This window comes from Peromyscus maniculatus, chromosome 10 (genome assembly GCF_049852395.1).
Source record: "Peromyscus maniculatus bairdii isolate BWxNUB_F1_BW_parent chromosome 10, HU_Pman_BW_mat_3.1, whole genome shotgun sequence".
Taxonomy (NCBI): Eukaryota; Metazoa; Chordata; class Mammalia; order Rodentia; family Cricetidae; genus Peromyscus; species Peromyscus maniculatus.
Genome location: NC_134861.1, coordinates 5,154,790 through 5,182,540, shown reverse-complemented (window position 1 = coordinate 5,182,540; position 27,751 = coordinate 5,154,790). Strand labels below are relative to the sequence as shown.

The 27,751-nt window shown below is 40.1% G+C and overlaps 1 protein-coding gene across 5 annotated transcripts in view; it reads left to right on the top strand.

The window, feature by feature from the left end:
• The window catches only part of Nsd2 (nuclear receptor binding SET domain protein 2), an 85,987-nt gene that overhangs the window by 16,227 nt on the left and 42,009 nt on the right, over positions 1 to 27,751 (top strand). For all 5 annotated transcript variants that reach the window (XR_013043100.1, XM_076547003.1, XM_076547004.1 and 2 more), the window contains 4 exons: positions 7,709 to 8,334; positions 10,649 to 10,811; positions 19,792 to 19,958; positions 20,745 to 21,227. Coding sequence is in view for 4 of the 5 variants with exons in the window: in XM_076547003.1 (XP_076403118.1) it covers positions 7,738 to 8,334; positions 10,649 to 10,811; positions 19,792 to 19,958; positions 20,745 to 21,227 (1,410 nt within the window). In the remaining variant the exon portion in view is untranslated. The remainder of the gene's footprint in view (positions 1 to 7,708; positions 8,335 to 10,648; positions 10,812 to 19,791; positions 19,959 to 20,744; positions 21,228 to 27,751) is intronic.

Here is a 27,751-nt window from a genome sequence, read left to right as displayed (position 1 = left end):
CTTCCCAAGTTCCTTTTGTAATTTCATTTTGTGTGTATGTGTATGTGACACACTGTAAGTATGGCTACTAGCATGAACTTGGGTAGGAAGTTATTTACTGGAGCACAGGCAATTTACCTGTAGCTGTACCATTGAAGATTTCCCAACAACCGTTAACTTCCAGTAGTCTCTCAGGAGAGGTGGAGCCTCATGAGCTTCTCTAGCATTCATGATGAAATGTTGAATGGCCCAGTCTTGTTTAGGCCTTGACCACAGCTGCCCTGTATTCATGAATGCAATGCAGTCCATAGTGAGTCTTTCTTTCTTTTCTTTTTTTTCTTTTTCTTTTTTGGTTTTTCGAGACAGGGTTTCTCCATGTAGTTTTGGTGCCTGCCCTGGATCTCGCTCTATAGACCAGGCTGGCTTTGAACTCAACAGAGATCCGTCTGGCTCTGCCTCCTGAGTGCTGGGATTAAAGGCGTGCGCCACTGCTGCCAGGCTTGTAGTGAGTCTTTCAGCATGAGGTCTTCTGTGTCTAGCTTATGTATGTGTGTATGTGTAAATCTTCAAATATAAAAATTGTTTAGAATTGTTTTAGAATTACCCATTCTTCTCAACTTTGTTGACTGATCTTCTTTCCTTCTGGGTTTATAATCTTGGTGAAGTTCCTATCGTTTCTTTGTGAAAAGGCTGTATGTGTAAGTCCCCCTTCATCTGTACATTTGGTGTCTTCAGCTTCGTGTTTGCACGATAATTTAGCTGGGCATAAAGCTCTAGTAAAGAGATTATTTTTCTTTACAAGTTGGTCAGAGGACAATTTTTTGGGAATCTCCCTTCCACCTTTTTGTGGGTTCCAAGGATTGAATTCAGGTAGGCAGGCTTGTTTTGTTGTTGATTGTTAATCACTTTTATCTGCTGAGTCTCACAGTCTCCAGCAATTCTTATTTCTTCTTTTAAAGTCTTAGGGATTTTAAAGAAATCTTCGGTCTTAGAGATCTGTGGAACATAGGATCTAGGACATGCTAGGTAAGAGCTCTCCCACTGAGTCATCTTAACTTAGTAATTGCATCCTAACTTACTCTTTTGGATTTTTAGTGATAAAGATTTTATCTTTCAAGTGCTGAAGTTTCAACACCGATCTGGTGGCCTGTTTTATTTATCTTTCTCTAAACATAGGAAGCTCTTAATATGAATGCCAGGTTTCCTTTGAAAATTACCTTTCTCTTATTCTTCCTGGTTTCCTAGACCTCTCTTGAGCTTGTAAGCTCCTTGAAAGCAGTCTTTGTCTACTTCTAATGGGGTGTATGTGTGGAGTAATGTATATATGATAAAAATTTACCATATTGACCATTTAAATGTGTATATGTGGGCCTGGGGGTGCAGCTCAGTGGTAGAACATTATTTACCTAGTATGTATGAGGTCCTGGCTTCAACCCCCAGCAATGTAAAAAAAATGAAAAAGTTAAAAACAAACAAACAAACAAAAAACAAGTTTTCAAAAAGCCAGGTGGGATCTGGTTCAGAGTCAGCTTGGCCTGCATAGTTAGTTTCAGGCCAGGGCTATATAGGGAGATTCTGTCTCAAAAGAAAAAAAAAAGAAAGTTATTTTTGTGGAAATAAGCATAATTACATTGTTTTGCTTTTTTTTTTTAACCTTTTTTTTTTGTTTATTTGAGGCAGGGTTTCTCTGTAACTTTGGAGCCTGTCCTGGAAGTCACTCTGTAGACCATGCTGTCCTTGAACTCACAGAGATCCGCCTGCCTCTGCCTCCTGAGATTAAAGGAATGTGTACATTGTTTTAATTTTAAATAATTATTTCAGTCAGAATCTTGCTTTTTATCCCAGGCTGGAACTTTCTGTGTAGACCAGGCACACATCGAAGTTACATAAATCTCTCTGCTTCTACTTCCCAAGTGCCAGGTTCAGGATTAAAGGCCCATAACCACTATGCCTGGCTCTCATCTTGAACTTTAAAAAAAAAAAATGTACCTCTTTCTGTACTCAAAAATGTGTCTATAGGCTTATGTCAAGATAAGAGGACAACTTTGTGAAATCAGTTCTCTCATTCCAACTTTACTTGAATTTTGGGGATTTGAATTTATCTTCCCAGTCCTGAAAGTGACTTTACTAGCTGAGCTATTTTTCCAGTGGTAAATATCTACTCTCCCCACAAGCATTTCTTACATGCCTGCTGGTAACAACTTTTTAATTTTTCTCAATGTGTTTGGTCATTATTCTTGAAGGATATTTTTTTCTATATGTTAAATTGACAGTTTTTCTTACAATAATGTACTGCCTTCTGACCTTTCTTTTTTAATTAAAATAATTTTTATGGGGGCCTGGAAAGATGGTTCAATGGCTAAGAGCACTGGCTGTTCTTCCAAAGTACCCAGGTTCAATTCCCAGCATCCACATGGCAGCTCACAACTGTCTGTAACTTCAGTTCCAGGGGATCTGACACCCTCACATAGACATACATGCAGGCAGAACACATTAAAAAATAAACTGAAAAAAATATATGTGTGAGTATTTTGTCTGCATGTCTATCTGTGTAACATGTGCATTCCTGGTGCCCAAGAAGCCAGTAGAGGATGTCAGGTCAGATCTTCTGTGACTGTAGTAACAGAAGGTTGTGAGCCTCCCTATGGGTGCTAGGAATTGAACCTTGGGTCCTCTAGAGGAGCAGTCAGTGTGCTTAACCTCTGAGCCATCTCTCCAGCCCCTGGCCTTGGTTTCTGATAAGTTATCATCTATATTACTATTTGTAGTCGGCCTTTTCTTTGGATCGCCAGCTCACAAATAAGGACGTGGAGACTTACTATTAATTGTGAAAGTTGAGCCTTTGCTTAGGCTTTTCCTCAACTAGCTCTTATGACTCAAATTAACCTGTTTCTGTTAATCTACGTTCTGTCCCGTAGCTCAGTTACCTCTCCTTGTACCGCTTACGTCTAACGTTTTCAGTGTCTCCTTGGTGTCTGGCATCCCAAGTTCTCTCTGCTCTGAAGTCCATCCTTTTCTCCCTGCCTAGCTATTCGCCTTTTACCTCTTTATTAAACCAATTAGAAGGTGCCTTAGCAAAGACACATCTTCACAGTGTACAAAAAGATTGTCCCACAACTGTTTTGTATTTAAATGGATATTTAAAGTTTTTGTTGCTGTAGATTGAATTTAGATAGAACTGTATACATGCTAGACAAACACTCCACTAGTGAGCTGTATCACCCAGTCCATGATTTATCTATTTATTCATTGTTGTTTTCTAGAGATTTATTTTATCTTTAACTGTGTATTTCTGTGTGTGGTGTGTGGGTATATGTATGTGAATGCAGGTTCCCCTGGAAGCAAGAGACATCAGATCTTCCAAAATCAGATTTCCCTGGAGCTGGAGTTACAGATTTTTTTTTGTGAGCTGCTAGGAATATAGGTGCTAGGAACTGAGCTTGGGTCCTGTGGAAGAGCAGTATGTACCCCCCCCCCACACACACACACACAGGGTTTCTCTGTGTAGCTTTGGCGCCTTTCCTGGATCTTGCTCTGTAGCCCAGGCTGGCCTTGAACTCACAGAGATCTGCTTGCTTCTGCCTCCTGAGTGCTGGGATTAAAGGCGTGCACCACCACTGCCTGGCTACTTTTTACAATTTTGAATAAGATTTATTTGTTGTATTTTATGTGTATGTGTGTTTTGCCTGCATGTATGTTTGTGGACCACATGTGTGCTTGGTGTCCACAGTGGTCAGAAGAGAGGGTGTTGGATCCCCAGGAACTGGAGTTACAGGCAGTTGTGAATCAGTGTGTGGGGACTGGGAATTGAACATGAGTCCTCAGGAAGAGTAGCAAACACTCTTAACAGTTGAGCCACCTCCAGCCCCCAGTAAATATCCATAACTACTGAAACTCTCCAGCCTAAAGCTCTTATGTTTTTGAAATATACTCTCTTTTGAAATATACCAAGCTCAGGATGGACTTGAACTTACAATGTAGCCCAGACTCAATTGAGTCTGTTTGATAAGTGTCATCTATTTATTTTTTTATTTTTAGATTTTTTTTCTCAGTTTTTTTCAGCAATTTGAATTATGTGCTTTGGTATGAATTTCTTGTATTTTCATCATGCTTGGGATTTGCTAAGCTGACTCTGTTAATTAGTCTTACTAAATCCCCCTCCCCCCCAATATTTTTTCTGCCTCATCCTCCCTTTACTTGCAAGGTGGGAATACAGACTTTTTATTTTGTTCCACAGAATGGTGAAATTGTATTCTCCCCTCTCCTAATTTTTCTCCTTTTGTTTTTTTGTTTTTGTTTTTGTTTTGAGACAAGGTTTCTCTGTGTAGCTTTGGAGCCTGTCCTGGGTCTCATTCGGTAGCCTAGGCTGTCCTCAAACTCACAGAGATCCACCTGGCTCTGCCTCCCAAGTGCTGGGATTAAAGGCATGCGCCACCACCGCCTGGCCTTTTTTCCTGTTTTTAAGGCTTGAATATTTTTAATCTATTTTTAGTTTTTTTTGACTCTTCTGTTTTCTCCAATGTGCTTTAAATTATTTTATTTTTGAGACAGGGTCTCTCTTTGTAGTTTAGGCTGACCTTTGAAACTCTAGACCATAAGTCTGGAGAGATCACTCAGTGGTTAAAAGTGAGCACTGCTCTTCCTGAGGACATGAGTTGAGTTCCAGCACCCATGTCAGACAGCTATAAGCTACCTGATAGCTCCAGCTCCAGGGGATCTGACACCTTCTGGCCTCTGCAAGCGCATGGCATACATACACATAGACATACACATGAATAAAAATAAATGAGAAAATATTTTTTTTAATTTTATTTATTTTATTTTACAATACCATTCAGTTCTACATATCAGCCACGGGTTCCCCTATTCTCCCCCCTCCCACCCCCTCCCCTTACCCCCAGCCCAACCCCCATTCCCACCTCCTCCAGGGCAAATCCTCCCCTGAAGACTGCGATCAACCTGGTAGACTCAGTCCAGGCATGTCCAGTCCCTTCCTCCCAGCCTGAGCCAAGTGTCCCTGCATAAACTCCAGGTTTCAAACAGCCAACTCATGCAATGAGCACAGGACTAGGTCACACTGCCTAGTTGCCTCCCAAACTGATCAAGCCAAACAACTGTCACACCTATTCAGAGGGTCTGATCCAGCTGGGGGCCCCTCAGCCTTTGGTTCATAGTTCATGTGTTTCCATTCATTTGGCTATTTTTTTTCAATAATTGAGTAAAACTGAAATTTATTATAAGCCACAGTCATCCTAGGGACCTCCATGCTATATATATCTAGCCTTCATGGTTCTATGGGTTGTGGTCTGATTGTTCTTTATTTTATATCTAGAATCCACTTATGAGTGAGTAAATACCATGACTGTCTTTCTGGGTTTGGGTTACCTCACTCAGGATGATTTTTTCTAGTTCCATCCATTTGCCTGCAAATTTCATGCTTTCGTTGGTTTTCTCTGCTGAGTAGTACTTCATTGTGTATATGTACCACATTTTTTTCATCCATTCTTCCGTTGACGGGCATCTAGGTTGTTGCCAGGTTCTGGCTATTACAAATAGTGCTGCTATGAACATAGCTGAGCATGTATCTTTATGGTATGAATCAGCATTCCTTGGGTATATGCCCAAGAGTGTGATGGTTGGGTCTTGAGGTAGTTCGATTCCTAATTTTCTGAGAAACCGCCATACTGATTTCCACGGTGGTTGTACAAGTTTGCATTCCCACCAACAGTGGAGGAGTGTTCCCTTTGCTCCACATCCTCTCCAACATTGACTGTCATTGGTATTTTTGATCGTAGCCATTCTGACAGGTGTAAGGTGGTATCTCAGATTTTGATTTGCATTTCTCTGATGATTAAGGATGTTGAGCATTTCTTTAAATGTCTGAGAAAATATTATTTTTTAAAAAAAGGAATCTAGGGGCTGGAGAGATGGCTCAGCGGTTAAGAGCACTGGCTGTTCTTCCAGAGGTCCTGAATTCAATTCCCAGCAACCACATGGTGACTCACAACCATCCATAATGAGATCTGGTACCCTCTTCTGGCCTGCAAGCATGCACGTAGGCAGAACACTGTAGACATAATAAATAAATAAATAGGAGCTGGAAAGATGGCTCAGAGGTTAAGAGCACTGACTGCTTTTTCCAGAGGTCCTGAGTTCAATTCCCAGCAACCACATGGTGGCTCACAACCATCTGTAATGAGATCTGGTGCCCTCTTCTGGCCTGCATGGACACATGCAGGCAGAACACTGCATATATAATAAAAAAAATACTCTTAAAAAAGTTTATTGATTTCTATTTAAAAAAAAAATAAATCTTCAAAAAAAAAAAAAAAGGAATCTATAGATCAGTCAGGCCTTGAACACAGAGAGATCCGCCTGCCTCTGCCTCCTGAGTGCTGGGATTAAAGTCATATACCACTATAACTAGCTTCCAGTGTGCCATTAAGATAATCTATTAAGGGGTTGGAGAGATTGCTCAGTGGTTAAGAAAACTTGCTCCTTTTGTAGTGGACCTAGGTTCCAATTCCGGCACCCATATGGTGGCTCACAATCATCCTTAATTCCAATTCCATGGGGATCCAATACCCTCTTCTGACCCCCATAAGCACTGGGAACTAAAAGTGCTCCTGTGGTACACAGACATATGCAGGCAAATCACTGGTGCACATAAAATAATACATCTTTAAAAGAAAACCATCCAGCCAGGTGGTGGTGGCACACACCTTTAATCCCAGCACTGGGAGGCAGAGGCAGGTGGATCTATGTGAGTTCGAGGCCAGCCTGGGCTACAGAGTGAGTTCCAGGATAGGCTCCATAGCTACACTGAGACAACCTGTCTCGAGGGGGAAAAAAAACAAACCCAAGAAAACCATCCATTGACATTTTGATTTTTTTTTAATACAGTATTTGTTAGCTACAGATTTTCCACTTAGATCTCCCTTTTACCTTTCTTAATAGTTAAGATTAAACCTAGGGTTTGATACATACCAGACAGTCACCTTACTACTGAGCATATCCCTAGCTCTCCATACTTTTTATTTTGAGACAGTATCACTAAGTTAGATATATGGGTTTTGAGTTTATTCTATAGCTCAGAAAGGTCCTGAACAAGTGTTCTTCCTACCTCAACTTCCAGTGTAGTTCAGAACATAATCCTACTCTGGTATGGCAACATATGGTCTTTTTAATACTACTTACTTCACTGTTGTAATTTTTAATTCATTTTAATTTTTTAAATGTGTATGGATATTTTGCTTGTGTGTTTGTGTACTACAAGTGTGCCTAGTTCTTGGAAATCCAGAAGGGGTGTCAGATCCTAGAGTGAAGGGTGGTTGTGAGCCACTGTGTAGTGTTGGGAACTGAAACTGGGTTCTCTGCAAGAGCAGTTAGGGGCTCTTAACTTCTGAGCCAGCTCTCTAGCCTGCAAGTTAAATTCTTAAGTGGGCACCCTGCCGTATTAGTTATTGGTGGTAGTGGTATACTTGGACTTTGCTCCTGACTATTTTCTCTCTTAAAAATGACTTGTCTCTTCAGTTGTATTATTTTGTGATATGAAAATTGCCTTATACAGTCTAGATTATTATATAAAACATCATAAAGTGCCTCAAAAGACAAAACAGAATAAAACTCAACTCCAACAAAGCTATAGAGATATTGGCACATTTCTCCTAGGTTTAAATGTAATATGTTTTTTTTTCCTTCCTTTTACTTTTTTTTTTAAATGCTGTAGTGTTCTAAGAACCAAAGCATCTAGGCTGGATGGAATTTAGCATCAGAAAAAGCCCTCTTTCTGTTCAGAAAGTTGTAAAGTGCATGAAGATGAAGCAGGCACCAGAAATCCTTGGCAATGCAAATGGGAAGACTCAGAACTGTGAAGTGAATCATGAATGTTCTGTATTCCTCAGCAAAGCTCAACTTTCTAACAGCCTACAAGAGGGGGTCATGCAGAAATTTAATGGCCATGATGCACTCCCCTTTCTTCCAGCAGAGAAGTTGAAAGATCTTACTTCCCGAGTGTTTAATGGAGAACCTGGTGCTCATGATGCTAAATTGTGTTTTGAATCCCAGGAAGTGAAAGGAATTGGGACCCCACCCAATACTACTCCTATTAAAAATGGCTCTCCAGAAATTAAACTGAAAATCACAAAAACATACATGAATGGGAAACCTCTCTTTGAATCTTCAATTTGTGGTGACAGTGCTGCTGATGTGTCTCAGTCAGAAGAAAATGGACAAAAATCGGATAATAAGACTAGGAGGAACAGGAAGAGGAGCATAAAATATGACTCTTTACTGGAGCAGGGCCTTGTGGAAGCAGCTTTAGTGTCCAAGATCTCAAGTCCTGCAGATAAAAAGGTATTTGTGAAGGATTCTATTGGGTTATGTGACAATGAATGGTGTGCATGAGACCCATGTGCGAAACCTTAAAAATATGATGGCAGGTAGAAGGAATGGGGACCAACCCTGGTGCTGGCAGTTGTTGTTTTTTTGCCTTGGTCCTGTACAGGTGATATCGATTGAGGCTTGGTTCCTAGTTGGTTGTTGGGCTTCCAAATATTTGGACATTACCATCTTTAGATACCATAGCCACTAGTTGTGCCACTTGAGAGGCCTAGTTGGGTTAACCATTCAGGATTAAAATGGCTAAAGGAAAGCTGGGTGTGGTGGTCAAAACCTTTAATTCTAGCACTCAGGAGACAGAGGTAGGTAGATCTCTGAGTTCAAGACCAGCAAGGGTTACATATTAAGACCCTGTCTGAAAAAACAAGAACAGTTATTTCTGAATCTAGGTCTGTCACTTTTCACGACCTTGTTAGGTCTACTGTTTTTATGGGTTCCATCTACCAGGTATTCTTAGACTGACTGGTTAGTGGAGATATATTAGACTTAAGTATGTGCCAGTGAATGATGGAGCAGAGCTGTGCTATGCAGAGGTGCTACTGTCATGTTTTCTGCATATGCCACGGTCTACTTTGTGGTCTCTTCAACCAAGTGGTTCAGTAGCTGGCTGCCTCCTTGACGATAAGACTATGTCACACATTTTCTTATTCTTGGTTTTTACTGCAGAGCCCAGTACTTTGTATATAAGTGGGCATGTGCTGGTTAATTCATCAAAGGCTGAGGAGGAATAGCCCTAACTTCAAGTGGAAGAACATGTGGTTCTTACTCTGTTAGATGGTTTGTGTCACCAGTGTTATAAAAATGACCTGCAGGGTGGTCCTGACGCTTGAATAAGTATAGATCATGTAAGACAGCTAAGTGACCTTGGCCTTGGTACAAAGAAATAGGGACACCGAACAGATCTCTGCTCATCCAGGCTGATGGCTTGGAGGGTACTAGGTGTTTGTTGACATTGCAGCTGGAAAAACTCAGAGCAGGTAAGTTGAAACTCATAAGAATTGTGAACATCATGAAAGTTGAAATATTTAGTTTAAAATTGTAGTTATGAAGTTTTGTTCAGAATTACCACAGATAAAGAACAGTTGAAATTTCCTTGAAATCCTTAAAGTACTTTGAGGGTTTAAAAAACAGTGGTTTTGAAGAGCTGTTCTCTTGCTAATATAATTCCAAAAGTAAATCTTTGTTTTTCCTTTTTTTGGAGTGGAAGAGAACACTATGTAGCCCTTGCCTGGAATATATATATATATATATATCTGCTTCCTAGATGCTAGGATTTGAGATTAAGGGTATGTACCACCATGTGCAGCCCAAAGGTTAATCTTTTAAAAGACCAGTATAATAACCTGGGCTGATTCAGAGATTTTTGGATATGCTTATAGATGAGGTGAACCTTAAGCTTTCACAGTTCTTTGAGGAGACCTATGCATGTTGTCACAGACTAGACTTTTCTTCCTACTTCTGCCACTGGATTTGGTTAAAATTATCTTCTACTTACAAAGTGAGGAATAGAATACTGAGACGCTGTGCAATCATTTTAGCACTAATATCTCTTGAAAATATAATATGAATCTCCAGTAGCCTTCAGTGCCATGCTTACAAATTTCTAATAGCCAATGAGATTTGAGAGTAATTATGCAATAGGAGCCAGGACCTAGAATGTCTTGGGGAAGAATTGCTCTAAGAGGATGTTCAGTTTGCCCATGTTCCAGAGCTGGGGAAACTGAGCTTAAGAGATCTTTGAGCACTCAGAACACATGCTCATACATGGGTACAAAGTGCTCGTCTTTACACTAATGGTGGAGCTAGGGCCTCTGCTTCAGCACAGGAGGTTGACATATTGATTGAGGCACATATTCTCAAAGATCCACTATCAGATACTTATGTGGTCAGAGTAGGGGCAATATGTTCTGAGGGTTCTGTGAATAAAGCACCAACTTTGTAATATTGAGAATTTGCTGTGTATCCAGCTTTCTGATAATGCTGTAGGTGAGAATGAGAGAAAGCAGTTGTGAGAAGTGATTGATAGTGAAGATGAAATCTAAAATACTTTAAGGGGCACATTCTCTGAAGACTGAATTCAGGGCCTTAAGCATGAAGACAAGTGCTCTTCCAATGAGTTATACCCCTAGTCCTCTCCATACATGATTTGAGCCTTTAATTAACTTCTGGCTTTAAACCTCTGATAAATACTTGTTCTTTGTAGATAGAATGCTGAATTTAAGGATAATTACTAAATGTTAATATTTGTCTTTTGTTGTTCACTTTTCAGATTCCAGTTAAGAAGGAGTCCTGTCCAAATACTGGCAGAGACAGAGACCTCTTGTTGAAATACAACGTGGGTGATTTGGTGTGGTCCAAAGTGTCAGGTTACCCTTGGTGGCCTTGCATGGTCTCTGCTGATCCACTCCTTCACAACCATACCAAGCTTAAAGGTACTAAATATTGACTCTTTTTCTCATATTTCTCGTTTGCACCAAACCTTTCTAATTTGCATGTTCTCATGCTTTGCTGAATGACCTTACTAGCTGCTTTTGCATCTTTGCCCAAGGTTGGTGATTGGTTCAGATGTGACACATTCATGTCTTACATATAGGCTTCATCTGATTGAACTCACAGGGAAACAACTGTTTAAGAAAAAAATTGTTAGATTTATTTTATATGTGTGAGTGTTTTGCCTTCGTATATGTACGTGAGCCACATGTATAACTGATGCCCATAGAGGCCAGAAGGCATTGGCTCTCCTGAAACTGGACTTATGGATGGTTATGAGCTACTACATGTGTGCTAAGAACTGAACCTGGGTCCTCTGCAAGAACAAGTGCTGTAAACTACTGAGCCATCTCTCTCTAGCAGGGGAAACAGTCTTTACCTCTGTATTAGCTCCCAAGTTTTATGAGAAAAATTACTGCGTAAATATATAGTGATTGCTTATTTGTAGATTAATATTTTATAATAAATTTGAATTATAAAAATCTCCATTTATTTCATTAGACTTGGGAAGGGGGAAAGCTAGAAGTGATAATCTTTGACTTAGAAAATTTGAATAAATTTGCTCATGAAACAGTTAAAGACTATATTAGCTAGGCAGTGGTGGCACAGGCCTTTAATCTCAGCACTCAGGAGGCAGAGGCAGGTGGATCTCTGGGAGTTCAAAGCCAGCCTCAGTTCCAGAACAGGCTCCAAAGCAGCACAGAGAAACCCTGTCTCGAAAAACAAAAAAATGAAACAAAAAGCAAAAGAATATATTTAAAACGTAATTACTGATACAAAGCAAATTAAAAATAATTTAGTCCCTAAGTATGTTAATTTCATAATAACAACCCCAAAGAACGTGGTTTGAGAGGAAAAGTAACAAAGGATCGTGTGGTTGGAGTAGGTTTGGTTTTTGTTTCTTTTTTAGACTTGGTCTGTATAGCTCAGGCTGGTCTTGTAGTCATGATCCTTCTGCTTCAGCCTCGAGTCCTGGGGGGTGTGCTACTGTGCCTGGCTTTGGAAACTTCTTCTAGAGTGAAGTTTTGAATTTGGTTTGAAGAAGGTGAGGTGTGTTAGGAATAGAGTTTGACTGGACAAGTTTATGCTCTTGACCTGTGTTTCTCAGAAATGTGGGCAACCACAGTTGTGTGGCTATACAAGATTTTGATATTCTGGTCCAGAACTGCTGCTGGCCCCTCAGTCTTGTGTGGCCCTTTGTGTTTTACCAAAGCATTTGCCTCCTGGTCTTTGGCCATAGTCTTGAGGTCTGATAGGAGTGGTACCTGCTCCCAGTTGGGTCTGGGTCCTTGTGTTGTCACCTGCATGCCACACAGTTTTGTTGGCTGGCTGTGGGCAGGCAGTTGCAGGGAATGACATAGGATCATAGTTCCTGGCAAGTTTGGACTGGAAAGGATGTGCTCAAGTTAAGGAGAATCTGACCGTTTTGCTGCATCCTGCCTTGGCTTCTGTTGTAAGGGTGTAGGGTTTTGCTGTGGTGATGAGAAACAGTTAATAGTCTGTAGGGCTGATAGCAGGAGAGGAACCTGTTGTTTGGTTTTGTCTTTGTCTCCCTGGAGGACTTTTGATATTCCAATTTTTTTCTAGAATGAGGGGAATCCTTCCCAAGGTGCTCTGGGAACCTTGAGATAGACCTCAAGGTGTCCAGACTGGGAATGTATATGTATCCCTTTGAGGGAGGATGAACCCCTTCATGTGTCATTTATAGCCTTGGTGCAGTCGTGTTGAGGGGGTTATAAGAAGAGCTGCCACTTTCTTTTCAGCTGTTCAAAATAGTAAATCTAACTTCTGCATCATTTATACACTAACTACAGTGTCCAGAATTTTGAGTCTGTTTATACAGAACAGTGTTAAAATTTCTCACCAAGGGATGGTAAGAAGGCTCAGTAGGTAAAGGTACTTGCTACCTACCAATCCTGATGACCTGAGTTTGATGTCTAGTTCTCACATGGTGGATGGAAAAATCAGTGCACATTGTGATGTGCACATGCACATGCATAAACACACACAGAGAATAAATGTTAAAAAATAGTTTTCTCCACTGAGATAATATATCTTCCATCTTCTACTTGTAATTACTGTCAGCTTCTACTTTACCTTGTTGGGGGCTTTTGTGTCCCACCAAGGTCTAAATCATAACCTCAAGCATGCTGATACCTATCTTTTGTCCCTTGGAGTTCTGTGGTCTTCTGTCTATGTGACTTTCTCTGTGCTTTATTCTTGTTTCTGTACATAGTTGGCCTTGCTTGCATTTAAGGCTTTTCTTCTTTCTCAGGTTTAGCTCTGAGGTGGTCTTGTGTCTTGTGGGATTGACTCTGAGTACATACAAGGCAACTCAGTAGGCTCCACAGAATCTGGAGAATCTCTGGGCAAATCTCTATTTTAGAGGACCCGGGGTCACACTGTGGACTGTTTTGATAAGAGGTATTAAGAGAAGAAAGGAGCATAGTGCTCAACTGGACTCCAGAGTGTTTAGAGGGGACAGGCTCTTCTACGTACATGTGTGGGCAGAGGTCATACAGATTGTGATTCATGAACATTAGATATGCATAGTAAGAAGAGATTACTAATTGATGCTGGATAACTGGCTAATTATGTGATAAAATAGAAAGTTAGGGATGGTGAGATGGCTCAGCAGATAAAAAGTGCTTGATCAGTAATCCTGACTATCTGAGTTTGATTCCTGAAACTCAAGGTAGAACAGTAACTCCTTTTGTCCTGGAAAGTTGTCTGTTGTTTTACCTCCACCACACACACACACACACAAAGTAAAAAATTGAAAATATTTAGAGCAGAACATCAAAGTACTCACTTATGTCAAAATAAAATTCTTTGATAAAATAAATATTTACTTTTTGTTTGTTTGGTTTTTAGAGACAGGGTTTCTGTGTGTAGCTTTGCGCCTTTCCTGGAACTCACTTGGTAGTCCAGGTTGGCCTTGAACTCACAGAGATCCGCCTGGCTCTGCCTCCTGAGTGTTGGGATTAAAGGTGTGTGCCACCACTGCCTGGCAGTTTCTTTGTTTTTTTGAAACAGGATTTCTCTGTGTATTTCTAGCTGTTGTGGAACTCGCTCTGTAGATCTGGCCTCAAACTCAGAGATCTGCCTGCTTTTGCCTCCCGAGTGGTGGGATTAAAGTCATGCACCACCATTGCCTGGCAAGATTTACTTTCTATTATTATTATTATTATTATTATTATTATTATTATTATTATTATTATTATTATTGGAGTTTCGAGACAGAGTTTGACTGTATAGCCCTGGCTGGCTTGTCTCTGTAAACCAGGCTGGCCTTGAACTCAGAGACCCACCTGCTTCTGCCTCCCAAGTGCTGGGATTAAAGGAGTGTGCCAAAACTGCCTGGCTACTTTTATTATCTTAATTATGTGTATGTGGTGTGTGTATGTGTATGTAAGTGTATCTGTGTGGTAGTATGTGCACATTAGTATAGGACCCTAGGAGGCCAGAGGCCTAGGATTCCCTTACAGGCAGTTGTGAGCCACTATGTGGGTGTTGGGAATTGAATTTGGGTACTCTGAAAAAACAGCAAGCACTCTTAACTGCTGAGCCATCTCTTCAGCTCCCAAATAAAATTCTTACAGGTTAAAGATACTCATAAAAAAAAAAAGAAAAGAAAGATATGCATGTGATGAGGCACGCCTTTAAATCCCAGTACTAAGGAGGCAGAGGTAGGCAGATCTTTGTGAGTTCGAGACCAGGCAGGTCTACAGAGCAAGTTCCAGGACATGCTCCAGAACTACACAGAGAAACCCTGTCTCAAAAAACCAAAAAAAAAAAAAAAAAAGGAAGGAAGCCAGGAAAGAACTCTAGAAATATAATACTTAAGCCTAGTGTGGTAGTTTATGCCTATAATTCTAACACTGAGGCAGTGCTATAAAGAAAAAAGATTGTAAATTGAGGTCAGTCTAAGCAACATAGTGAGGTCCTGTCTAAAAGAAAAAAAAAATATTTGGGCATGGTGCCACACACCTTTACTCCCAGCATCGAGGAAGCAGAGACAGATCTCTGTGAGCTTGAGGCTGGCTAAGGCTACATAGTGGGACCTTGTCTCAACTAAAAAAGTAGGGGCTTGAGAGATGGCTCAGCAGTTAAGAGCAACCAGTTCAGTTCCCAGCACCCACATAGTGGCTCACAACTATAATTATTTATAACTGTCTATATAACTCTGTACAGAAGTCAGGCAGTGGTGGCACACAAGTTTAATCGCAGCACTGGGGAGGCAGAGGCAGGTGTATTTCTGTGAGTTTGAGGTCAGCCAGCCTGGTCTATAAAAGTGTGTTCCAGGACAGCCAGATGTAGCAGGCTTTCTTGGACCACCAGCCTCCAAATAATGACACAGAAACTTAATTATTAATTATGAATGTTCGGCCTTAGTTTAGATTTGTTTCTAGCTAGTTTTTTTTTTTTTTTTTAAACTTAAATTAGCCCACTTCTTTCAATCTATGTGCTTCCCTGAGGCTTGTTTACCTCATCTATGTACTGTCTATTCTTTCCTGTTTCTTCTGTGACTGACTGGCTGGTTCCCGGCTGGCAGACAAAGCAACTTTACACTTAAGATACACAAATAAATCTTTAAAAAGTAACATTATTTTACAAACTTTGGGCCAAGCTATAGTAATCTGTTTGTCAACAAATATATCAAGATTATCCTTTCTGTGTTATTAACTGTTTTTATTTTTTGAGACAAGGTTTCTCTATATAGCCCTGGTTGGCCTGGATTTCTTTCAATAGACCGACCAGACTCACTTCAAACTTGCAGAGATAAACTTGAATCCGCATTCTGAGTACTGGGTTTAAAGGTGTTTGCCATCACCCTTGGCTAGACATTAAATTTCTTTCTTCCTTAAAAAAACAAAACAAAAAAAAACTTTTAAGTTATGTGTATATGTCTATGTGTGTGTATGTGTGAGTGCAGTTTCCTGTGGAGAGCAGACACATCAGATCCTTCTAAGTTGGAGTTGCAGGTGGTTGTGAGCCACCTGCAGTATGGGTGCTGGGTATAGAACTTGGCTCCTCTGGAAGAGCAGCAAGTGCTCTTAACTGCTGAGCCATCTCTCCAGCCTGACATTAACTATTTCTAAACATCATTTAAATTAATAGCAATTCATTATATATGGTATAAAGATTTCTTCATGCCGGGCGGTGGTGGCGCACGCCTTTAATCCCAGCACCCGGGAGGCAGAGCCAGGCGAATCTCTGTGAGTTCGAGGCCAGCCTGGGCTACCAAGTGAGCTCCAGGAAAGGCACAAAGCTACACAGAGAAACCCTGTCTCGAAAAAAATCCAAAAAAAAAAAAAAAAAAAAAAAAAAAAAAAAAGAAAGAAAGAAAGAAGATTTCTTCATTTTGAAACTATGACACATTATATTAATTTTCAATACTATGAAAAGATTAAAGTATTGGCAAAACTCACCAACTGGTTGGCATTTCTTTGGTTCTTTTTAAAAGTTTCTTATTAGCTTAAAATAATATACACAAGGGGCTTCATTATGACATTTTTCATACATATGTATATATTTTGATTATACTCACTCCAATTACTCTCTTGTCTCCCTCTTACCTGCTTCTTCGTCCTAGCTGGCTTTCTTACTTTTATGTCTTTTTCTTTTCTTTTTTGAGGAAAACAAAAACAATTAGTTTAATTAGCATTATTAATAAGAGGAGAGGTAAAGAGTTACTTACAGGAACATGGACTTTTTTTTTTTTTAAAGATTTATTTATTGTGTAAACAGTGTTCTGCCTGCATATATGACTACAGGCCAGAAGAGGGCACCAGATCTCATTACAGATGGTTGTGAGCCACCATGTGGTTGCTGGGTATTGGACCTTTGGAAGAGCAGTCAGTACTCTTAACCACTGAGCCATCTCTCTAGCCCGGAATATGGACATCTTAACGTAGCTATATTGCTGTTCTTCAAGGCATTTTCCAAGTTTGCATATTTCTAAACAAATGCTGCTGAGTGATAAATATTTGTCTAGTTATGTTTAAGGCCCTGGATTTGATCATCAGAACCATATAGCAAAGCATGTATGTATGTGTGTATGTATGTAGATATGTGTTTGTATGTGTGTATATCAACAAATAATGAAAAAGCTGAGCATGGTGGCATACTCCTTTAATCCTAGCACCTGGAGACAGAGACAGATGGAGCTCTTATGAGTTCAAGGCCAGTCAAGTCTACATAGTGAGGCCTTTTCTCAAAAAAGAACACAACAGAAAAATTAAAAAGTAGTCTTAAAAATTTGCGCTGGCAGTAGTGGTGCACGCCTTTAATCCCAGCACTTGGGAGGTAGAGCCAGGTGAACCTCTGTGAGTTCAAGGCCAGCCTGGTCTACAAAGTGAGATCCAGGACAGGCTCCAAAGCTACACAGAGAAACCCTGTCTCGAAAAAACAAAACAAAAACAACAACAAAAAAAACTTGTAACGAGGGCTGGAGAGTTGGCTTAGAGGTTAAGAGCACTGGCTACTATTCCAGAGGACCCAGGTTCAATTCCCAGCACTCTCATGGCAGCTCATAACTGTCTGTAACTCCAATTCCAAGGGATCTGATGCCCTCACACAGATACACATGCATATAGAACACAAATGCACATAAAGTACATTAAAATTTTTGTAATGAAAAATTGATAGTGAAGAGTTAACTCCTGCCTTCTCATCCCCAACTGAGAGGTAATTTGTTTGTTTGTCTGTCTGTTTTTTGTTTTTCAAGACATAGTTTCTCTGTTTATCCCTGGCTGTCCTGAAACTCCCTCTGTAGATGAGGCTGGTCTTAAACTCACAGAGATCCACCTGCCTCCGTCTCCCAAGTGCTGGGATTAAAGGTGTGTACCTTTTTTTTTTAAGTGTTGTGTGAGTATTTGCCTATGTGTATGTATGTGTACTAATGCTGAAGGAGGCCAGGAAAGGCATTGGATCCCCTGGAACTGGAATTATGAACAGTTATCAGTCACCATATGGGATTCTGGGGGACTGATCAGACATGAATCCTCTGTAAGAACAGCAAGTGTGCAGAGAGGTGGTGCACGACTTTAATCCTAGCACTTGGGAGGAAAAGCCAGGCGGATCTCTGAGTTTGAGGCCAGCCTGGGCTATGGAGTGAGTTCCAGGAAAGGCTCCAAAGCTACACAGAAAAACCCTGTCTCAAAAAAACAAAACAAAACAAACAAACAAACAAACAAACAAAAAAAAGAAACATTAAGTGCTCTTAACCACTGAGTCATCTCTCTGGCCTTAAGATTTTTTTTTTTAATTTTTTATTTTTTTTATTTTTAAGATTTTATTTATTGGGGCTGGAGAAATGGCTCAGCCAGAGGACCTGGGTTCAGTTCCCAACACCCACATGGTCGCTCACAACTATTTGTAGTTCCAGTTCCAGGGGACTTGACACCCTCACACAGAAATATAGGCAGGCAAAACACATAAAATAAAAATAAATAAATAATAAAAAAAGAAAAAAAGATTTTATTTATTTATTTATTTATTATATATAATGTTCTACCTGCATGTATGCTTGTGTGCCAGAAGAGGGCACCAGGTCTCATAGATGATTGTGAACCACCATGTGAGTGCTGGGAGTTGAATTCAGGTCCTTTGTAAGAGCAGCCAGTGCTCTTAATCTCTGAGCCATCTCTCCAGCCCTTAAGATTTTTTAAAAAATATATTTTACTTTTTATTTTATATGTATGAGTGTTTGTCTGAGTGTGTGTTTATGTACACATGTTGGAGGTCAGAAGAGGGCATTGGGTCCCCTGCAACTGGAGTTAACAGATGGTTGTTAGATGCCATATAGGTGTTAGGAATTGAACCCAGATATATGTGCAGGTAAAATACCTATACACATAAAATAATAAAAGTAAAAATTAGCCAAGCGTGGTGGTACACTCCTTTTATCCCAGTTCTCTCTAAGCAGAGGGTTGCCTTAGAGAGTTGGACTCACCTTGAGCCCTTTTATTGGTGGCATCTTCTTTTGTTTGTCCCCCAACCCCCAAGGTTTTTCTATGCAACAGCCCTGACTGTTCGAGAACTTGCTCTGCAGACCAGGCTGGCCTCAAACTCACAGAGATCCACCTGCCTCTGCCTCCCAAGTGCTGGGGTCAAAGGCATGTGTCACCATTGCCTGGCAATTGGAGGTGTCTTTGAAAGATTCAGTGAAGATGTTTTTCTTCTGCGTGCTTTAGCTATCCAGGAAGTCTGCTTTTATTTCCATTAGGATAAGGGTTAAAGATCTTTTTTATTCTTATTACTGAGATCTACTTTTTGGCTGGCTTACCTGTCTTCTACCTCTACTTCAACCTCAGGAAATTCTGAAATTTCAGGGGGTAGTAGTCTCTTTGCTCATCCCTCTGGCTGCATTGAGAGATGTTTCTCCCTGCAGCTAAGAGTGACAACAAGGAATATCTGAGGGGTTTGCTATGGTCTCAGCTGCTCTTAAGGTTGAGTACTCTTATTCTAAGCATTGTGCCCATGGTGGCTAGAAGAGGGTGTCAGATCCCCTGGAGCTGGGTTGGCCAGTCCTCAATAGTAGGGATGGATGTGTTAGTGAGTCCAGCCCAGTGTATTGCCCTTTCAGTGCTGCTGTTTGCTTTTTTGAAAGCTCCCTTTTGCTGATGTCTTGTCCTGTCTAAAATCTCTTTAAGAAGATATTTAAAAAGGAAGATGAAGAAATGTTCTTATTCCAGTGTGTCTCCCCCCCCCCCCCAAAGTCTGTCTTTGTACCTTCTCTGTTATCTCTGATTAGTGAATTTCCTCTTGGGTATGGAGTATATAGAGATTAAAAAGGTAAAATTTATGCTGAAATAAATAAGCACAAACAGCACCAAGTAAAATAATTTCAAATTATTAGTAGATTTGCCCAATTTCATCCCAAATTCTAATGTTCGTGGTTTTTATTTTTAAAATTAGGTCAGAAAAAAAGTGCACGCCAGTATCATGTACAATTCTTTGGTGATGCCCCAGAAAGAGCTTGGATATTTGAGAAGAGCCTTGTTGCTTTTGAAGGAGAAGAACAATTTGAAAAATTATGCCAAGAAAGTGCCAAGCAGGCACCCACAAAAGCTGAGAAAATCAAGGTGATAGAAGTCCCTTTAATGTGTTTTTAAACAAAAATTTTAATTCTTACTAAGTTTATTTTATTTTGACCTTATAGTTGCTTTAAGTGATTTCTTATGTTGGCCATTTACCTTTATTTATTTATTTATTTATTTATTTATTTATTTATTTATTTATTTATTTATTTATTTATTTATTTATTTATTTATTTATAGGCACAGTCTTATTATGTAACCCTGGCTTGCCTGAAACTGTATAGATTAGGCTAACCTGTAATTCATAGAGATCTGCCTGTTTTGGCCTCTGTAGCCTTGGGATTAAAGATGTCAGTTACCAGCAGGGTGTGGTGATGCACGTCTTTAATCCCAGCATTTTGGAGGCAGAGGTGGGAGTATCTCTTGTAGATTTTAGGCCAGCCTGGTCTACAAAGCAAGCTCCAGGACAGCCAAGGCTACACAGAGTAAAAGAAAGAGAAGAAAAAAAGATGTCGGTCACCATGCCCAGCTTAAATTTGTTATTTACTTTTACCCAAGAATGTTATTTTTAGTTTACTCATTGATGACTCACAAAAATAACTTATTTTCGATTTTTATTATTTATTTTTATAAATTATGTTAGGTAAAGAAAATAGAGTTGATTTCTAGTTTAAAGAAACAATAGTTGTTAGCTGAGTTATATCTAAAGTTTTATTGGGTTTTTATAGGTTGTCCTTATCTGATATTGTAAAAGTGCTTTTAATTGAGTTACCTTTTTATATTATGTAATAAAATTCATAATGATTTGGGTTTTTGGTTTTTTTTTTCCAGTTGTTAAAACCTATTTCAGGGAGATTGAGAGCCCAGTGGGAAATGGGCATTGTTCAAGCAGAGGAAGCTGCTAGCATGTCAGTAGAGGAACGGAAAGCCAAATTCACCTTCCTCTATGTGGGGGACCAGCTACACCTCAACCCCCAAGTGGCTAAGGAGGCTGGCATTGTTGCAGAACCTTTGGGAGAAATGGTGGACTCTTCAGGGGCCAGTGAAGACACTTCTGCAGACCCTGGATCTATGAAAGACGAGGATATTCCCATGAAGAGAAGGCGAAGAACCAAAAGGTCTAGTTCTGCTGAGAACCAAGAGAGTGACCCTGGCACAGAAAAGAGTACCCCTCCAAAGATTGCAGAGGCTGAACCTAAGAGAGGAGTAGGATCTCCTCCTGGGAGGAAGAAGTCCACAGCTTCTGCTCCACGGAGCAGGAAGGGAGACTCAGCATCCCAGTTTTTAGTCTTCTGTCAAAAACACAGGGATGAGGTAAGTACTCTGGTGGGTTCTGAGTTGTTTGTCATGCCATAGAATTTCCAAATTTGAGGAACATTCCTTTATAAAGGCAGAATCCTCTATTTCTTAGTACACTGCTTAAGCATTGTTTATTATTGTCTATTATTGTTGGACAACAGCCATTTGCACTCCTGTTCCTCCAAAGTGGATAAAAAGTACCAGCAACAGTGGGAAGTAGGAAGCAGGTTTCATTGGGTCATCCTTTGCTGGGAACTGGGCTTACGCCTTGACATCCAGCTCTTGGTGAGCATTTTCTCTTAATATGGGGCATGCTCACTTATAAAATTGGTGCATTTGTTAGCACCAAGTATGTTGAAGATTTATTTCTATGATATTTAGAAGGATAGTAATATATAAATGAGTAAAGTATTTAAATCTTTTTTTTTTTTTTTTTTTTTTTTACAAAGTAAGATCAGTAAATCTTTCTTAAAATTTTGGGGAAAAATGAAAAGTCGTTTAACATTGAGACTCTGGAAAAGGCTAATGTAACCCATAGAGAAAGACAAATGCTGAGCTAAGAAAGGGGTGTTGGAGACTGAGAACTTGGGTTATTATGTGGATCATAGTGTCTCTCTCCTTTCGCTCACTCTCCCTTGAACACACCTTTTTGTTGTTGTTATTTTGAGTTCAGCAAAAGCTCATGATTAAATCTATTTTTTAAATAAAATATATCATCTATGTCAATGTCAATGTCTCATTTCCATTGTAAGGCACCAAGACTCCTTATAGTCTGAGACTTGAAGCCCTTTCTCTTATAGTGTTCATTTTAATTTTACTTTCATGGAATTTTTTGTTCAGAATCCCGAGTCTGTATTAAAGTTACCAGGAATAAGGAGTATTTGGGGGCTAGAGAGATTGCTCAGTAGTTAAGAGAACTTAACTGCTTTTGTAGAGGCCCTGGATTCAGTTCCCAGCACCTACAGAGTGGCTAACAACTACCTGGAACTAGAGCCAATATCCTCCTTTTGGCTTCCATGCGTACCAAGCACATATGTGTTACACATACATACATGTAGGCAAACACTGATACATATAAAATAAAAATAAATATCTATTGAAAAAAAACAGACATACTATCTGGATTAGTGAGATGGTGTGGTGTGTTTAGGTACTTTTCACCAAGCCTGATGACCCTAGTTTGATCCCTGGGACTCACATGGTAGAAGGAGAGAACCATCTGACCTCTATACATGCAACATGGCACACATATACAATAAATACCTAAGTGTAATTTAAAAATAAAAGACAGAGCAGGGCAGTGGTGGCACACACCTTTAGTCTCAGCACTTGGGAGGCAAAGACAGGTGAATCTGAGTGTGAAGCCAGCCTGGTCTACAGAACGAATTCCAAACTATACAGAGAAATCCTGTCTCAAAAAAATCAGAGAGAGAAAGAGGGAGGGAAGAAGAAAGAGAAGAAATGAAACATTTGCCAGGTGTGGTGGCACATGCTTTTATTCCCAGAACTTGGGAGCAGAGGCAGTTGGATCTCTGAGTTTGAGGTTAGCCTGGTCTACAAAGTGAGTTGCAAGACAGCCAGGGCTACACAGAGAAACCCTACCTTCAAAAACCAAAAGGAAAATAAAAATATCTCTTGCCCAAGTATTATTCATGGTGTTTAACCAGCTCCTGTTTTGTGGCAGGCAGCATGGCCTAGTGCAGGATTATGAGGAATTTGAGGAGTTGGATAACTGAATGGTTATAAGGAAATCATGGGACATGTTATTTTTATCTCTACATGGTAGCTTAGAAGTCTTCCCAGAAAAAAATGGTGGACTAGTGTCTTGAAGAAGAACCAGAACCAGTAAACCATGTTGGGCATGATGATACATAGCTGTAATTTCAGCAGTATTTGGAGACTGAGGCAAGAGGATTGGGTTTGAGGCTAGCTTGAGCTACAAGGGAGAATCGCAACCCCCCCTTAAAAAAAAAAAAAAAAAAGAAAAGAAAAGAGACAAAAAGGAACCAGTAGCTTTTTCCTTGGTAATGGAAGGTTTGTTTAGTATTAGAAAATCTGTTGGAGCTGGAGAGGTGGATCAGTGGTTGAGAGCCCATACTACTCTTGCAGAGGGTTAGAGTTCTACCCCCCATGTCAAGTGGCTCACAACAGTTTGTAATACCTCCAGGGGATCTAATGCATCTGGACTCTAATAGGTGCGCTCGTGTGTGTACACAACCATCTGTAACTCCAGTTCCAGGTGTTCTGAGACTTTTCTGACCTCTGGACACCAGGTGTGCACGTGGTGCACAGACATATAAACAGACAGAACACTTAAAAATGGATAGAACAGTTAAAAACGGACAAACAAAAAGCCTTGGTCTATCTGGAAGAGGAGTTTGCAATCTCAGAAGAGGAAAGGATTACTTTTCTTTTTAAAACATTTATTTATGTGTCTGTGTACCCCTTCTGTCCCTGCTGCCCTCCGAGGCCAGAAAAGGGCATCACATCCCCTGGAATTGGAGTCACAGTCATTTCTCAGCCACCATGTGGGTGCTGGGAATTGAACGAGGTCCTCTAGAAGAGCAGCCAGTACTCTTAACTGCTGAACCCTCAAGGAAAGGATATCTGAAATAAGCCAAACTGACTACAAATTGTAAAGGAAGTAGTTTTTTTTTTTTTGGTTTTTCGAGACAGGGTTTCTCTGTGTAGCTTTGCGCCTTTCCTGGAGCTCACTTGGTAGCCCAGGCTGGCCTCGAACTCACAGAGATCCGCCTGGCTCTGCCTCCCGAGTGCTGGGATTAAAGGCGTGCGCCACCACCGCCCGGCTGGAAGTAGTTTTTTTTAATGGAGTTTTTTTTTGTTATTGTTTGTTTTTGTTTTTTAATGTGTGAAGAACACCAAACACAACTGAAATGACAAGATTTGTCATCAGACAATCTGAAGGGACAAAACATCAATTTATAAATGAGCCTCAGTTCACTGATAAATGCACTAAGATAGGTGTTGCTCAACCCCACACATAGACAGGGACTTACAAACTGAATTCATGATGGCATGTTATTTCATAGTCATCAGCTGAGCAACAGTGAACTTGGAGTTAGCTACTTGGGGCTTGAGAAGATAGCAATTTTTTATTTATTTATTTATTTATTTATTTAGAGACAGGGTTTCTATGTGTAGTTTTTGGTGCCTGTCCTGGATCTCATTCTGTAGACCAGTCTGGCCTTGAACTCACAGAGATCCACCTGGCTTTGCCTACTGAGTGCTGGGATTAAAGGAGTGTGCCACTACCACCCACCCGGCTTAAGATAGCAATTCTTGTTCAGTGCTTGTGGGGACTAATTTATTATACCTGTTTTAGAGAGAACTTTGGCAATACCTGATGTGCTTTGTTTCTGTTCTATAATTGCATCCCTAAGTATTTACAATAATTTCACCCTTGCATCACACCAAAGGAAGGCACTGAACAGTATTCAACTCTAAAAAATTGTCAGTGATAGTTGTGATCTGTTCCTATAGCATATTATATATCAAGATGAATTTATTAGATGTTGAAGAAGAAAGCTATGTAGATCCTGTTGCTTCTGTAAGTCTGAAGAATATAGTATATGCACTATTTACTTATACCTCAGTATCTACCTGTGTTCATCCAAAAAGAGTAAGTGGTCAGCTGAGAAGGTGTGTGTCTCTACCCAGGTTCCAAGTATGCCCAGAGATGTGTTAACACTTAGTAGGGAACCATGGTTAACCATTGGATTTTTTATAGTACAAAGTACTTAGTCATATATGGTTAATTTCCATGGCAATACTTCTGTGGGGAGGGTATAATGATAAGCTCTAAGTGGATACCACCAGTATTTGACACCTTGGCTGGAACATAATTGGTGAGGAGCTGTATGCTCTTATCCTTTGTAAGTTGGGCAGGTCTATTCCAAATAGGAACTCGAGCTAGTCATATTCCAGATTGCTCTAGCTTTTTCTTTGTTATCTAACAGAAAAGTAGGTGCTTGAGAATCTAGACCACTGCCCAGAGACCTCTTCCACTCTTTTTTCTTTCTGGGACCCAGAAATTAATTAATTTCAGTTAACCCTTGTAGTGCTAAGAATTGTAACTGAAAGCCTAGATAGGCATCATGATGAGAACAATGTAGACCAAGGTGAAGATGCACAGAGTTCACTTACATACTCATCAGTCCCACTCCACTCAAGCCTTGAGCTGTTACTGTGAGGCCACCAGGGCCATTATGTTGAGTTCAGATGCTGTTCAGAAAAGGATGACAATGTTCACAGTTCCATGTTGTTTATCCCCTTTCTCTGTGTAGTCCTGTCTGTCCTAGAACTCTCTATGTAGACCACTCTGGCCTTGAATGCACAGAGATCTACCTGTCTTTGCCCCATTGCTGGAATCTGGGATTAAAGGCATGCACCACCATACCCAGTTAAGGCTAGTTTTTTGTTTGTTTGTTTTGTTGTTGATGATGCTTCTATTTGGTTTTAAAATTTGTATGTATGTGTAAAAGTATATATGCCTGTACCCTCAGGTTAGAGAGACACAAGATCATTGGAGCTGGAATTACAGGCAGTTGTAAGCTGCCTTGTGTGGGTGCTGGAAATTGAACTTGGGTCCTCTGCAAGAAAATACATGTTAATATTTGTAACTGCTTAGCTGTTTAGGATCTCATCACTGTTGTCTGTAGCAGGAATCTTAAAAGTTCTTATTAATAAAATCAAACCTGAGGCGAGTTATTGGGGTCCATGCTGGTAGATCAGAGAGACAGAACAAGCCACAGCTATCTCACCTCGCCGGATCCTCAGCTGGTCTTGTCTTCTCAGACTGGAGGCCTCTGAGTCCCCATCCGGAATGAATCTCAGCTGAACTGTGCTGCTCGAAAGCCTGAAGCTTAACCAGCCACATGTTTAACCAGCCAAAAGCCTCTAGTTTCTGGTCCTCACGCCTTATGTATCTTTCTGTTTTCTACCACCACTCCCTGGGATTAAAGGCTGGCTTTCTGGGATTAAAGGCGTGTGTCACCATGCTTGGCTATTTCCAATGTGGCCTTGAACTCACAGAGATCCAGAGGGATTTCTGTCTCTGGAATGCTAGGATTAAAGGCGTGTGCTATCACTGACTAACTAGTGGCTTGTCTGTTCTCTGACCCCAGGTAAGTTTATTAAGGTACACAATATTTTGGTGACACAATACCACCACATCTCTCTTTTTGTCTAAAATTAAAAAAGCTTATAACTAATACAAGAAAAACTATCCAATAAGCATATACAATATATACAGCCAAAATTACATTTCAGTACAATTAGATTACCACCACATTTCCCCTTTTCTATTTTAATAAAAAGAAAAAAAAGCAAAAGGTTATAACTAACAAAAGAAAAACTATATACAAAAGTACAATAACTATATACAATATATACAAGTAATAAATACCTAAATGTCAGGTATTTGACAAATCAGAAAGGCATCTTCTGAGGCCAGGACAATATGGCCCCATCCCTGAAGTGGCCTTCGCATCCGGAAAAGGTACGGTGCCCTTTTCTTCGAAGGCAGCTTAACAGGCAGAGGGCCAATGGCTTCTGTTGTACAATGGAACAGCAGCTGAAAGCTCATGCCTCTCGAAAGTAGACTGGCATTTAATAGAGGGATGTGGAGAAGAAGGGGATGCTGAGATGAAGCCATATATACACAGCCAAGAAGAATGGACAGCTGAATTTAAAAACTCAACAATTTCCAGAATTTAAAATCCTGAATCATGACAGGACACTAGTGGAATTCAGGTGTTTCTGGTACGTGGACTGCTCTCACCCAATGTGAGGTTGAACTGTTGACCTTGTGTACATCCTACATCACAAATGAGTCTGTCAGATACACTAAGCCTATAGGCTGAAGATGATGCCCCAACACTGCGGAGAAACCTCAGGTGACTGCCCAGGCAGCTGGCTGTTTCTGTCAACTCACAAATTTTTTGGAAGTTGCTTGCATGCACTTCCTGTTTTTATTTTTGTTAGCTAATATTATTCCCTTCTTGGGTCTCTGAGGGAGTTGAAGATTAGTTAGTTATGGTTGAAGATTAGTTAGTTATAGTTGAAAATTAATTAGGATAGAAAGTACATTAGATACATCTTGGAATTACCAAAATAGGATAGATAATGGAATTATTTTCTCTGATTTGTCAAATACCTGACATTTAGGTATTTATTACTTGTATATATTGTATATAGTTATTGTACTTTTGTATATAGTTTTTCTTTTGTTAGTTATAACCTTTTGCTTTTTTCTCTTTTTATTAAAATAGAAAAGGGGAAATGTGGTGGTAATCTAATTGTACTGAAATGTGATTTTGATTGTATGTTAATAAATAAAGTTGCCCGGGGGTCAGAGCTATTAGAGCCATAGCAAGAGTGTGGCGGTGGTGGCACACGCCTTTAATCCCATAGATCTCTGTGTGTTCAGGGATACAGCCAGCATTGGAGACATATGCCTTTAAGACCTAGGGGGCTGTACATTCAGACAGTGACGAGGCAGTCACGTGTTTGGGTTTACA